This window comes from Zonotrichia leucophrys, chromosome 3 (assembly GCF_028769735.1).
Source record: "Zonotrichia leucophrys gambelii isolate GWCS_2022_RI chromosome 3, RI_Zleu_2.0, whole genome shotgun sequence".
Lineage (NCBI taxonomy): Eukaryota > Metazoa > Chordata > Aves > Passeriformes > Passerellidae > Zonotrichia > Zonotrichia leucophrys.
Genome location: NC_088172.1, coordinates 54,179,039 through 54,193,513, shown reverse-complemented (window position 1 = coordinate 54,193,513; position 14,475 = coordinate 54,179,039). Strand labels below are relative to the sequence as shown.

General features: G+C 40.8%; 2 protein-coding genes across 3 annotated transcripts in view; one reads left to right on the top strand and one right to left on the bottom strand.

The window, feature by feature from the left end:
- Positions 1–697: 697 nt before the first annotated feature.
- ADAT2 (adenosine deaminase tRNA specific 2) lies at positions 698–10,593 on the bottom strand. Of its 2 annotated transcripts, none has more exons than XM_064708274.1 (6): positions 10,386–10,593; positions 10,111–10,215; positions 4,547–4,697; positions 3,900–4,006; positions 2,167–2,239; positions 698–2,051 (listed from the first exon to the last, which is right to left on the bottom strand). In XM_064708274.1, exons 1-6 carry the CDS (start codon positions 10,440–10,442, stop codon positions 2,011–2,013), a joined length of 534 nt encoding a protein of 177 aa, XP_064564344.1. In that variant the 5' UTR covers positions 10,443–10,593; the 3' UTR covers positions 698–2,010. The 2 variants fall into 2 exon arrangements, with proteins under 2 accessions (XP_064564344.1, XP_064564345.1); XM_064708275.1 differs by having other exon boundaries at positions 10,389–10,427.
- PEX3 (peroxisomal biogenesis factor 3) overlaps positions 10,509–14,475 on the top strand; it is a 20,994-nt gene continuing 17,027 nt past the window's right edge. Inside the window, exon 1 of the mRNA XM_064708273.1 lies at positions 10,509–10,630. Within this exon, the coding sequence (XP_064564343.1) occupies positions 10,558–10,630 (73 nt within the window). The 5' untranslated portion in view covers positions 10,509–10,557. The remainder of the gene's footprint in view (positions 10,631–14,475) is intronic.

Here is a 14,475-nt window from a genome sequence, read left to right as displayed (position 1 = left end):
AAATGTGTTTTGTCCTACTACCAGTAATCTTTCTACTTATTTACATGGCTCCTACTGTCCCACATGTTCCAATAACAACATCCTTCTGTGAAAGAAAGCAATGAGAAAGGAAAGTGTTCATAGCCCCTCTGAAAAGGAAACTGTGTTGAGAGATTTAGGTCCTGGTTCAAAACAGTATGAAGGCTCTGATTCCTATTGTCATTGATGTCAGTGATGAGCCAGATGTCTGATGTCTTTAATTTGGACTTCAGTGATTTCTTCAAGGTATAAGTAAAATCATGGTCCAGCTGAGATGTGAATATATCTACAGTGATAAATTGCCATCTTTTATCACCAGCCAAATACCATCATCACAGGCATGCCTTTTCTTTCCAATAAAGCCATCCCAGTCATTAAAAATGGTCTGTTCCTAAATAGCTATTTCAGCTTAGCTGTCTGGTTCAGAAGCCCTTCGAGCTCTGAGGCAGATTAATCTACAAACACAGTCATAACTTTTGTTTATGGAACGGGAAAGACTCAAAGAGAGCTCTAATGGTCAGGAGAACAGGACAGGCTACTGACATCAGTTAAAGGGCTTAAGCAAAGAAATATTATTTCTAAACTCTGAAAATACCTATTATGGTAAAAACGCTTTCTTCCCATGTCATTTTGTAAACATTAAGTAAAAACATAAAATACAAGTTATTAAGAACAATGGTGACAAAGTAATGCTTTTAATATTCTTCTTAAAAACACTTTTGAAAGCATTTATTTGAAATACCAAAAAAATTTAACTGTATTTAGTTTTTATAGTTATAAAATTTCGAACACTCTTCTGCATAAAATAAAAAACGCTACAGCATTTCTCAAATTTCTGTGTAACAGCCAAATAAACTACCAACAATTTTATCCTTCATGTAAGAATCCACTAAGAGGTATACAATCAAGACTGAACCATACTCGTATTCTTAATTCATTAGTGGAACTTGAAGGCCCTCTTCTGGATTATAAATTACTGCATGGCCAGGCAAAGTACACGGAAATGACAAAGCCAACCAACACAATGAAAAGTGTCTTAAATACATTTTATTCATATTATTACCAACTTCATTTCTGGGTTTTCCCTTGTATTTGGCCATTTTGGTTACTATAATTTAGTATATAATTATATATACTAATTATATATATATATATATATAATTATTATATATATTACATATATATATAATTATATATATATATATATAATATATATATATATATATATATTTATTTAGTAAATAATTTAGGAGCTCAGAACAACTTCTTAGTGGATTCTTAAAAATGAAGTATTTCTTATGCTGATATTTACAAGAGGAGTGGACAGTCTAAAGAGAATTGTGGAGAGTTTCTCCACAACTCTGTATGAAGGTGTTGTGCAGCCCAGTGATATTTGCTTATCCTTATTAAGCAACAGCAGACACAAACGGACATGTGATTGTCTGTATGTCCCTGTCTACACAGGTATGTGACTTTCAGAAATTACCTCTGAAAATCTGGCTTGTGCTAAGGCAGAAAAAAATGAGGAAGTATTTGCAATGGTCTTAAGTCTTCAAGGACTGTACAATTCCTTTATATGCCTTTTGAGTGACTATAGACACACAGACTGTAAAGGACTTACAAATGTAACCTTCTAAGAGAGATGCTTGCTTGCCTAAGCAAACATTTGCTATTGAAAAGCAAGATGCTTCTCCACACACAGAAGGAAAAAATATTCTAGAATGTACTGTACAGAAGCACCATTGTAATGGATCTGTCTGTAAACAAGTGGACTTGAACCACCATTTTCCTCTTTCTAAAAACAGCCATTTACTCTTTTGATTTGTCATGATAACAAGAAATCATAAATATAAAAACGCAGGAACAGGTACTAAGTATCCTATTAGTAAAAACTCTGTAGAGAAAATTAAACACAGTTTGATTGAACTGCAAATTTTCAAAAAGCAGCATGCTGAAGAAACCTTCACATATTATTTTTTGGTAAGTGTAGGGCTACTGACGACGATCCTTTTTCCGTACTTTGGATTTTGGTGCTGCCAAGAAACAGGAAAGGAGAAGAATCATCAGAAGTGAATTACAGTAATTCCAGTGCCAACATTCTTTTAAATTAGGTTGGGATCAAAATGGATGCATTAATGTAAAACCTACCATTGGGATTTTCTTGTCTGTAAAAAGCTTTTAACAATTCCACTGCTTCTTCAGCACGATAGCCAGAAGAGCACTGTTCAAATTAGAATGATGTTAGTGAGCACATCTGAGAATAACATATTCCATGCTTCACAATAATGCCTTGAGTACAGAATAATTTTAAACAACCGTACTGTCAACTAAGGGGTCAAAAAAATCTCCTTTTCAGGTTTAATACCTAATACACTTTAAAAACACTATGTTGAGGCTTAATAGAATAAGTAATTTCCGTAATAACTTAGTATTAGGTAGAACAAACTTTCTTAGTAAATTCTGTAAAAGTTTTTATGAAATCCACAATTTCTTTCTTATTAATGTGTTTCCAACCTCCCATATTCCTCAAGCACTTGGAAAGATAAGAGAAATGCAGCTAGGTATTTGCAGATAAGACTCCTGACAGAAAACACTCATCCACGTATCTATTCTTTATTCCTAACAGTCACCTTTCAGATCTTTTTGGTCCTTCTAAAATACTTTTCTATGCCATGAACACTAATGACAAAGCATTTAAATGTCACTCACACTAAATAAATCTCCACCCATGCTAGGAAACAAGTATTTACTCCTATACATTCCACTGCAGTTGCCTACAGAAACAAAAGATTCATAGTATCGAGAACCTTCTCCTTTCTGTCTTCTGAATGTATAAAAAAATTAAATACCACATGCCAATGTTAACAAATGAACACTCATCCAGTCCCAACTACACCAATTAATTCAGATGTTAGTCTCACTGACACACTGACAGAAAGATGCCCAATATGTTTACACTGGAGTGCCAAACAGTATTGTTTTCCTGACTGAAACTCTTTGAGCCTTGAGCCTTTAGTGCTTATTTACAATGCTGAAATACGCTACTTGTTTTTTACATTCATTAAATCAGTAATGTGAAATGTGGAAAAGAACTCCAGGAATCAGTATCGCTGTCTAAGGCAAAATCATGTACAACTGTCAATAATGTAATAAATAAAATGCTATAAATAATCTCTACATCTATGTATGGGTACATAGGTAGTATCATGCTGTAAAGCATCTAGATTTATTTATACTCTACCTCCACTGAATGCTTGTCCAGCCTTTCTCACATGACAAAGATGCCTAAAGCATCTCTACTATTCAGTAAGTTTCTTGATAGCTAAACTTTTTAGAATTTCCTCTGCTACTGTTGCAGTTCAGATTTATTTTGGGATTTGAACTACATGAAGTAAGTCTAAGCTAATATATTTTACCTCATAAAATCACAGACTGAAAACAAAAATACAATCATTTCCAGTGGCTCAGCTAAAACCCAGTAATTTTATAAGTTGCTGTTACTTGATATTTATTGATTATGTGTTTGTACATTCTGCAGCTTAAAATCATTTTCCCCCATCTCTTCCTGTAGCATATATTTACTGTTCTAAGTATTACACGTATTTTAGATATATTTAATTCTTACCTTGTCCCACAAGCATAATTCTTTCCCTTACCCTTTGACACATCCTTTTAAATAATTTAAGACTGTCATCAGGGTTTCCTCAGTTTTCTTTTAGTACCTAATTTTTTTTTACATTATTTTCTGATTAGGCCAACTTTACTTGACTTTGATCATCTTCCATCTGTGTCCTCTTAAAGTGATGCATAAGATTCTAAAAGCCTGGTAGCAAAGCCAGGCACAGTAGCTGGAAAACAAAGGGAAACATTTTACAGCCTACTTCAAATGGGTCTCCTGAGTCCACCATATCATCAGATGAGATGCTCAGAACGGAGCCACAGCCTCCAAATCGCTCATTTCGACAGCCGTACACGACCCGTGGAATTTATGGGAGTGAGTCAAGGTATTAAGTGAAAAACAAGCAGGAAGTACAGAAGCCTGATCTAGGCAGTCATCAAATTTCCTAAAATGTGCTAGAACTCTTCAAACTAAATTAGCTTGAGCTACAATTCCTCTCTCATAAAATCAGAACTTACTTTTGAATGATGTAAGATGTACTGCTGAAAATGCACATCCAGCCTTTCTCAGAAAAGAGGAAACATGAATCTCCAAAGCAGGGTCATACAGAGACATGGTTTACTGATTGATACAACATTCAAAGCTGAACACAGAACTGCATTTGACTCATTTTACATCCTAACAAACATCTCTAAAATGTGTTTGTAATCTCTAACAGCTGTTTGCCCTAACTGCACCATATCTCTGTCACTCCTGAGCCCCTCGCTGTTCATCGTGGAGGTGGGTGCAGACCCTCAAACCACCCCTCGTGGCTTTCCCTGACACTGTCCAGCCTTTCTTTGTGGGCCCACCATGTTAGGAGCAATGGTTTGAGCCAGTTTCCCAGAGTGAGTCAGCAGGAAAGGATACTCATCAAGCGCAGGGCAGCTGCACACATGATACAGGGCTCCACAGTCACGTACAGCACCAGCTGCGGGAACACCTCCCGATAATCCCTCTTGTGCCGCTTGCACCACTCAAGGACCCGGTCGATTGCCACCATTTCTGCATGTCGAGTAGCCTAGAAGAGAAAAACAAGTATTTTCTTTAAAGTTTGCATTTATTCACTTTTGTTATAGAAGTAATGTAATGCTCTTTGCTGGTTCAAGTTGCAAAAGACATTTTAAAGCACCCAGACTGCAGAAGAAATACTCAATCCAAGAAAGAAAATATTCAACTCCAACCTCCTGTGTGTAGCACACAAGAGCTACAAGTGACATTTTTTTTCTTCTACTTTTTCCAAGGCAGAGGAGCATGCTCAGAAGTTCTCCTCTCTCACTCATGCCAGCACAATGAGGCAGGACATGAAAGCTCTGCTTGAGGCTTACGGGACACACAAAGCTCACTGGCACAACTGACATAGCCCATAGCCTCCTCCACTTCCAAAAGCAAGAATACAGGCTGGATTACTTTCTCTGAAAATATTAACAAAATGCTCCTCGCTGGTACCTTTTCCTCCCTCTGACAATATTCCTGTGCTCACAAGGAATGAATATACCATGAACATACAACAATTTCAGCATGTTTCTACAACTTCCTGGTGTGCTCTGTACACACAACATTTTCAGTTTGCCTCAGGTTTAATGCTGCCTGGGGATACACGTACAGTCAGTCCCTCAAGTAATAGGCAGGGATTTCAGCATATGACTGATTACAAAAAGACAAAGGAATATTAATTTCTCTTTTTTCATCTAAGATAACTGAATAATTAGTATCTCAGTATCTATGGCACAAAAACGTGAACACAAGTGTTGACTTTATTAGCAGAGAGACCAAAACAATCACTAATGTCCCAGTAGCTGTCTGAAATGTCTGCAGCACTGTGTTACACCAATGAAATGTGACAGGAAAAATTTCAGGAAGTACTAGTTTTGAAAGGACTCTTCAGTTAGAGCCTGATGCTTATTTGAATTAAGACTATTAGTATTTTCCTTCCTTTTCTATCTATTCTGAAAAAAAGGATGTTTTTTGACACAAGCGTTAGAATAAGACTTAATCAATCCAGATTATATTCGTACTTCTGTTTTGTATGTCCTTACATGACCCTTGATAGCCTCCTCTCAAAACATGAACTTGGGTTAATGTTTTAGCACTGTGAAGATCTCTGGTGATAACACTGGGATGCTCTGCAATACATGGCAAAGGGCTCACAACTTACTGCTATGTTTAATACTTACTGTTCAAATACATTTCAAACCTCCTAGAAAGGCCATGCAGCTGCTGCAGGTCCTACCAGCTTCTGCAGTAATAGAAGACAGCTACACAAACGAGATTACACTACTATGGAACATTACTACACACCAGTGTACCCATACGTTAAGTAAAACACACTGTTTTGGTCATGCCATGTCTTGAAGACACAGGAACATCAGGACAAAGTCACCCCAGGGTGAGAAAGGATTATCCAAGTTACAGAACCGTCTCCATTTAGAGACTAACTAGACTGTGGCTCTTAACAGATACAGTCAATAGTTTTCCAAGTTAAGAGGACTGCAGTAGAGGTTTCTAAAACAATCAAGAAAAATGTGGAAAAATCACAGTTATAACTGTGATTTATTATTTCTCATAATAAGTGAGCACCCAATGAAATTATCAGGCAGCAGATATAAAACGAACAAAAGGAAATACTCTTTCACAAATTATATTGTGAAACTCATTGCCACAGGACGCTATGGGAGCCAAAACCAAAAATGAGTTCAAAAAAGGTTTAGACAAACTCATGGAGAATATGTGCATGGAGGACAGCTATCAGAAGCAATGATCCAGATATAGCCTTGGACTCTGGAAGTCCCCAAGCCATTCACTTCCAGAAGTGGAAAGGACGCGCAAGGGGAAGGTTTACACTTGTTTCTTGAGCTCCCTCCTTACACAACCTATTGAAGGTCCATCTTAAAGACAAGATAAAAGGGAAAAATTGACCTTCCAGGTCTGTCTTAAGATTTTATTTTGTATTAAGCAATGACTAGATAGCCTTTTTTTGACTTGCTGTGTATAAAGTAACAGATTATTTTAATTTTGAATCACTGATTCAATTCATAAGCTTAACTTGCCAAATATTGCACACTATTCTAAAGCCAAGAAAGCAAAAGCAGGTTAAGAGTGGCAAGGGAAAATGAGAATTGTTACAGAGTGGCAAATGGTGTACCAAGGGAAAAAAGCTGACTCAGTGGGCTAAACGCCTTGACAGTGCCCCAAACTGTGGCAAACATTTCACAGACAATAAAGGTATCACCACTGCCCTAAAAAGCTTACTTTCTAAATTTTAGACCATAATTAACAAGTGAGAGTAAAGGGGTCCAAAGCTCAAATCTCTGCGTTATTTTGTGGCTTCACTACAAAAACAATACTTCATTTTCAATCCCCTACAGTGCCTGCAGGACACTTGCTAAAATGACCCAAGGAAACAGAACAAAGAGGAGATGTCTGTGTGTATCAACAAAGGACCTAGGACAGAGAGCACTTTATTGGGAAGTGAATGATTTGATCACATGTTGGAATAAAGACGCCAAAAACACATTTCTTGATGGGCAGGGTCACATATGCTGTAAGGGAGAAAATTCTCAGGTTGTGAACAAGCAAGTGTGGGAGCTTCCAGAGGGAACACAGCACTGGCACAAGCTTGTGAATGAATCGCCAGGCTGTCCAAACCCAATGTCTTACACAGACACTTGCTGCACTGTTGCCCAAGGAAGACAAGTAGTGTCATGTCTATTTTGAAATGCTGATGCCACAGCTATGCTCCTGAAAAAATAAAGCAGACACAGCTGTAAACAAACTCCCTTCTCCCAAAAGCAACTCCTCACAGAACACTGCAATGATCAGAAATTTTGCAAATAACTTCCACAGAGTAAGCAGCAGTATTTCTGACATGAACGTGTCCTGCGACAGCCTGAAAACACTGAAGTTTTTGGCAACTAATTTTTTTTTTTTTGCCAAAATGAGCAGTTAAGGAACATAATGAAAGAGGGCATAAAGAGGACACTACCTGCTCCTAATTTCAGCCCATTACATCACAGGATGCAGGGATCTGCTTAAGGAGAAGACAGAATTTATTGACAAAAGGCTCAGAAGCAAGCTGATTCCTTACAAAAGGCAGAATTGCAGGGAAGGACTGAAGATCTAGTTGGATAAATGATCACTTCTTCAAAGCAGGAACAAAGTTTTCATGGAGTTCAAAAAGTCAGTATGTTATAAAGCTGCATTTGTGGCAGCCAGAAAGCTCCCAGTCTCACAGCAACGCTTCAATGCATCAAGGCAGAGTGTTAAATGAGTGAAACCTTCACAGAGTCACTGTAATAAAAACCAGGAAGGATAGGTATCAGGATTGTATGACACCTGTCCAGGAGGGTCTCAATAGTACAGCAGGCAAGATAACAAACCTTTAAAAGTAGTGTTATAAGGGCTAGTCCTTATAAAAGGTAAATTAAAAAAAGCCATTAAGATAGCTGAGACTAAATTAATTTAGTAAATTTCTTTGACAAATGTTTTTCCTAGGCAAGAGAAACATCAGTCTCTCTGGACATCTCCAGTGCATCTGGCACAGCACAACCTGAGAAACCACTGTGAGCGGGGAAACAGCCTAATGCAAGGAATGTAAGGTGAGCAAGAAAAGAAGAGACATTGCACTGACAGGGGAAATATTTGTCCAGAGGGAACTCATTACCACAGACACTCAAAGATCATTTGGCTTAAATGTTTTCAGTTGTGTCACTGGCATTAACTGGAAAAAGCCCTACAGAAAGCAGCTGATGATGTGATGTCTTTTGTATGATGAAAGACATCACGAGAAGTGACAGGGTGAGAGGGTCATTCAGGAGGTGGATGACCTTCAAGACAGGAGTAAAGAAAATTACAAAAAAATAAAATAAAAAATAAAAAAAACAAATGAAGAACAACAAAACAGCATAAAGGACCAAGGAAGCTCCAGAAAACATGGGTGGACTTTCTTCCACGGAGAACGTGAAGTACTATTGTTAACAAACAAAGCACAAGTCCATCTGGAATAAAATTCCAGTTAAGTGTTCTTAAGAGTTCTGGTTAAGTGAATTCAAGAAAAAATGAATCAAAGCTGGAATGGCTATGTAAAAGAATTATTCTAATGAACACAGAAAGCCAGCCTGTCTTCTGAGAGGAAATTAAACAGCTGGCTTGAGAAAAACAAAAGCAGAAAAGGAATAAGACTTTAAATACATCCAAGGTATGTAAAATAATGGATGGTGCTGGCACAAGAACAGGGAGATATAAACAGAACATAAAAAGTTTGAAACTGGAAATCAGACTTTTTTAGCCATCTGAGGAATGATGTTCTGGAAAAGTCCTTCAGTATAAGGTGAGACAATAAATTAGTTTTAAAACAGACCTTGACATTTATGATGTCTGCTGGAACTGCCTCAATGGTTCAAGAGGATTGTTTTTTTTCCAGGATGGTCCCTAAATAATGCTAGAAATCGTTAGGAGAAAACTGAAAACAATTTCCTACGTTCACATTTCATAACAAGTACTGCTTTCAAGCTTAGATTTTTTTCAGACTACATGGAGCAATTACGTATCTGATAAAAAATTTAGAAGCACTAAGTACCCAGCATTTCCAATCACTATAATATAAACATTCGTGAAAATTGAGCCACAAAAGAAGTGAAATTTGAGCTGAGCAGCAATTTGAAAAAAGCTTGGCTTTCAGAGGTATTAACAGATTACTGTTTCCAAAATCCAGCTGACTGTTTTTAAATCAGGCTCCTTGCATTTTAGTATGTACCTTCAGACAGCCCTGACACAAAAAAGCTTCCCTGACATTTTAAAGTTGATTTTGATTTTGTTATCAGTCTTGTCAGTTATGTTCTGTCTGTTTATTAACATGAGATTTCTTCACAATATTACTATCTCTGGCATGATTTTCCCAAGAAGTGTCTGCTTCCCCACAGTGCTTACAATGGTGTAACATGAGACACCTAACTTCTCTGTCACCTGACTTTCTTAAACCTGTATTAGAATCCTCTTAATACATTACAGATTGTCCTGCAGAACAAATTACTATCATGATTCCTCTTTACTGTTACATTTTTCAGCTTAGAAAAAAAATTTTGACTTTTTATTATGTTTTCAGACTTGAGACATCTAATATGAATTACAGCCAGATCCTGCAGTCAGATTAATTTATACACAACTTCCAGCGTACAAAATCCCTGTTGGCACTAATGGGTCTCTCAGCACCAGGTGTTATAGTTGATTTGATGGTTAAGGTTGCAACAGGTCTAAAATGTACAGGAAATAGTTTTTTTGTTCTGGCCTGTGGACAGAACCTCATCAGGGGAGGCTGCACGGTCATTTCTCACTCCTAACCCCGGTGACTTCAGGAGAGCACGTCTGAGACCCATTCCCGGGACAAGCCAGGGCAGGGCGGCCGAGTCGCGGTGTCCCCGGCCCGCGGCACTCACGTTCTTCGTCTCGTTGACCTCGTTCCTGCCCCTGCCTATGACCTCGCCGTTGTAGACCAGCAGGCAGCCCACGGGAACCTCCCCTTTCTCCAGCGCCTCTTTAGCCTGCGGGACGGACAGACAGACGGACAGACTGGCGAGAGGTACAGGACAGCGTTACAGCAGCGGGCGGAGCTCCCGCCGGCCCCTTCCCCCGCCCCGCCCCGCTGCCGTGAGGGGCCCGGGGCTCCCCGCGGTTTCCCCGCAGCACGGCGGGCGCCCCGACCCGCACTGACCACGTCGAGCGCCTGGTCCATCCAGGCCAGCACGGCCGCCTCCCCCGCCTCCGCCATCCCGGCCCGGGCGCTGCTTCCGGGGCACCGCGGGCGGCGGCGCTGCCGCTTCCTCCCCTTCCGCCGCCGCCGGGACCCGAGGGGCGGCCGCGCCGGGGCGGGCCAGGCTCGCAGGATGCTCCGGTCGCTCTGGAGTTTCCTTAAGCGGCACAAGAAGAAATGCCTGGTCCTTGGCACCTTCCTTGGCGGTGAGTGCCCGGTCGGGGGGCGGTGATCCGGGGGAAAGGCGGTGCCGGCCCTGGGGCCTCCCCGCGGGGCTCCCGCCGGAGCGGCCCCTTGGAGCTGGCGCTGGGCCCCGCGCCGGCTGCAGGGGCTCTGGGGACACCGGAGTGCTCCCGCCCGCCGCCCAGAGAGCCCGCAGGACTTTCCCCCGGGGCTGGGAAGGAACCTACGCGCCGTCCCTTAAGCCCTACGGGACGGGAAGGAGCTCGGGTTGCCCAGGTGCTCTCACAGCGGGTGATGGCGTTACTTTGAAACAACATTGAAGCGTGCAAAGCGCGGGTGACACTGGTGTTGTTTTTGGGATGGAGGCTGAAAACCTGCACTTTTCATATGTGACTTATGTGTTGAGGCGAATTGTCAAATATCACAGAATCAGTTAGGTTGGAAAAAAGGTCAAGGAGTCCACCCTTTGACTGAACACCACCTTGGGAGTTAGACCATGGCCCTCAGTGCCGCATCCAGTCCTCCCTTAAACACCTCCAGGGACGGCTACTCCACCACCTCCCTGGGCAGCCCATTCCAGTGTCTTATCCCTAATGGCATACCTGAACCTCCCCTGGCACACTGTGTGCTCCTGTTCTGTCACTTGTTACCTGGGAGAAGAGACTGTCCCCACCCGGCTACAATTTCCTTTCAGATATTTGTAGTTTCCCTCTGAGCCTACTTTTCTCCAGACTAAACACCCCCAACCAGCCACTCTTTACAGGACCGTGTGCTGCAGACTCTTCACCAGCTTTGTTGCCCTTCTCTGGACAAATATAGATCAGTTGCAGACACAAAACTTTCACAGGGAGGATTTGCATTAATTATTCAAGCAATTTCTCCCTTAAGGCTCTTGTAGAACCTGTAGGGTGGTTATGGTCTACTAAGCTCCACCTTCTGTTGAAGTTGTTCTTGGTTTGTTTTTAGTTGGAAGTAGATTTAAAAGAGCACATTGGATCTGTCTCTCTGTTTAATGATGAAGTGCATAGCTGTGCAGCTGGAGATTAGATGCTCCTCAAAAGGCACAGCCAAGTCTTTGTGCACTCAGTGTTCAGATGTTCTTATATCCAGTGTAAATGGCACAGAACTGGAACTTGCCTGAACAGGTGAATGTTCTGAGGGCCACAGGGCTTTTGTAGTATATTTTGTCATATATTCAGGTGAAGTCCCCTGTGGAGGTGAATTGCATTTACTTCTGGCTTGCCGTGGTTCTTGTGTCATCTGCATTCTTTCATCATTAATTCCTTCTGGGGTTTTCCAAAGAGTGCCAATTAATCCATGATAGCAGGCTGGGTGATGGTTACTGCTGTACTGGTCAGGCTGCTCCTCCAGCTCACCCCCTCACCTGCAGGTTTGGTGGCTCTGTGAGTGCAGCACACTGTCATGTTTACCACCACACTTGCAGCCCACCACGTTCAGTACACAGATTTGCTTTCACACACCAGGCTGTTACCTGGAAGATGTTTTCCCTCCTTCAGCTGTCTGTGTGAGAGTGGTGGAATAGTAAAAAATCACTTCTCCCAGTTTCAACAACTAAACATGGATCAGTTCTCAAGAGGGAAAGCAGGGATCTGGGAACTTGGGGCTCTCATAGTCTGAAATCCTAAATTCCTCATGTGAGAACAGCCTTCTGCCAGCCTGCAAACCAAGCTAGCATAACTGAGTTTGCAGTTTTTTCCTTGTCATTGGTGTTGTTTATATACAGCTCAGTGTCCCTTTCACTAAAATGCTACTCACTGAAGTGTCTTAAACTAATAATTATTGCCCAAATTAATGTAAACTATGCTATCATTTTCTGCAGCATGGATCAATTATCTGTTTCTTCAGGCCATGTAGTATTTGAGGACTGCAGAGAATTGCTTTTTATGCATTTGAGACAAGTAAATCTGGGTTTCCACAAGCAGGTGAACACCATTAGCTGCCACCAGCAGCAGCTTTGCACCGTGGTGTTTTAAGGGAGGCAGGGAGATGGAGTGAATTACTGTAGAGTGCTGCTTTGCAGCTGTTCAGCAGCTGACTCTTGAGTGCTTTGGTCATCTCCATAGGTATGGATCAGATCTCAAAAAAACCCCACAAGCTACAGCAATGCCACCACCAGTGAATCAGAACTCTGAGATCCGTGGTGGACTCTCCAAAAAATACTGCTGAATCTTGAAAGATGGAATGCAGCCTCACATACTGCTTTTAAACAAAGACAGAATATTTGGAAGTGGCTGAATGATTTAAGGAAAGTATCCTAATCTGCTGCCTTAATAGCAGAGCCTGGGATCTACATTTATGGGGTGTTTTTTTAAGAGCTACAGGTGTGTATTCTGGGAAGGAGGCTATAACAAGGAAAATGGGACATCACAAAATTTAGTGATTTTAAGTCCTTAACTGGCACATGGTCAGAGATTGATGTGACTATTTAATGATTCATTAGACAATACAGAAGCGTTTCTGCATTATTACTGATACAGTATTGTATCAGTGTTGTGTTACTGAATTACTGCACCAAAATCAGAGTTGATTGTTAGCTTTTTCTCTCTTTACTGAAGTGGATTCCATGTGTGTTATCAGTGGCTGTCATTCTTCATACAATTTCTTTCAATCCCAACACTACAGCAGATTTTACTTCTTATGAAGATACAAATCTCATTAAATAAGAGCTCAAATTGAGGGAAAAAACAACTGAAAAATGTATAACTCTCCCTTAACCACAGAGTGTGGTTGAGAAGGCCTCACCTTAGCAAAGACCCTGTACAAACCCTTTCTTCAGAAGTTTTTTTCTTTGACAATATAAAATACATTGCATACTGAAAAAACTTACATCTCTTCTAGCCAGGAAAATCTAGTGGTCTGTGATCTAACCCACTAGAAATATGGAAAGTAGAGAGATACAGAGCATGATGGAGCTGCAAGGACACATTAGGTTCAGGTCTTTATTGGATAGTTTGATTAAAGTAGTTTTTATTTCTCAGCATTCAAGGTAGATTTCAGTAGGTATTGCAAAATGATTCACCATTGAAATTCTGTTGCTACAGTGGAAGAACAAGCTCAGGGTGTGTCTGGAATGTATGGTCCTGATTTCAGTGGTTCATTAATTATTGCTGAATTTAATCTGTTGCAACCTTTGGCCTGCAGAAAAAGCATTTCAGTTCAGAAATCTCTCTGCTTAGCAGAGAAAGTTGGCTTGGTTTGTGAGTAAGCACAGGGGCATTAAGTATGCTCTGGTGAGACTCAGTGTTACCAAGAGAATAAGGCCTTAGGGCCTGCGTGTTTTAAAGAGGGTTCCATAACAGGACAATTTTATGTCCCTTGATGCATGGCTTGCTTGAACATAAAGGATAAACCACAACTTATGGAGCTGTTTTATGTCCTGGAAGGATGGAGGCTTCTGTGTGTCAGCACAATTTCTACCTAATAAAATTCTTAAAACTGAGATTTTCCCTTTTTTTTTTTCTTTTGTTCTTCCCTGAGGTAAGTATGGCAGTGAGGGCAAAATTAGGATTGTAAAAGAGGTTTCCTGAAAAATTGATGCCTCCTTATTACGCATCCCATTGTTCTGCTCCATTCCACCTGTGAAGAAGGAAAAGGGCTGAGGGAGGGGGAAGCCATAATTTCTGTGATGTGAGAAATCCCCCCTGCCTGTCTGAGGCCACTAGAGTGAACATGTAAGAGCCTGCAGAGTTTGTAAACTTCTTGCGTTGCTTGCATTTAGGTGGGAAGAGACTTACAGTGCTACAGCCAAAGAGGGATATGGAGACAAATCAGAGCAAGTTTGTCTCAAATCCAAGTGTTGCTTCCAGAGGATATAGGTGCTATAGACCCAGGGTGCTTCCCAGCTGGC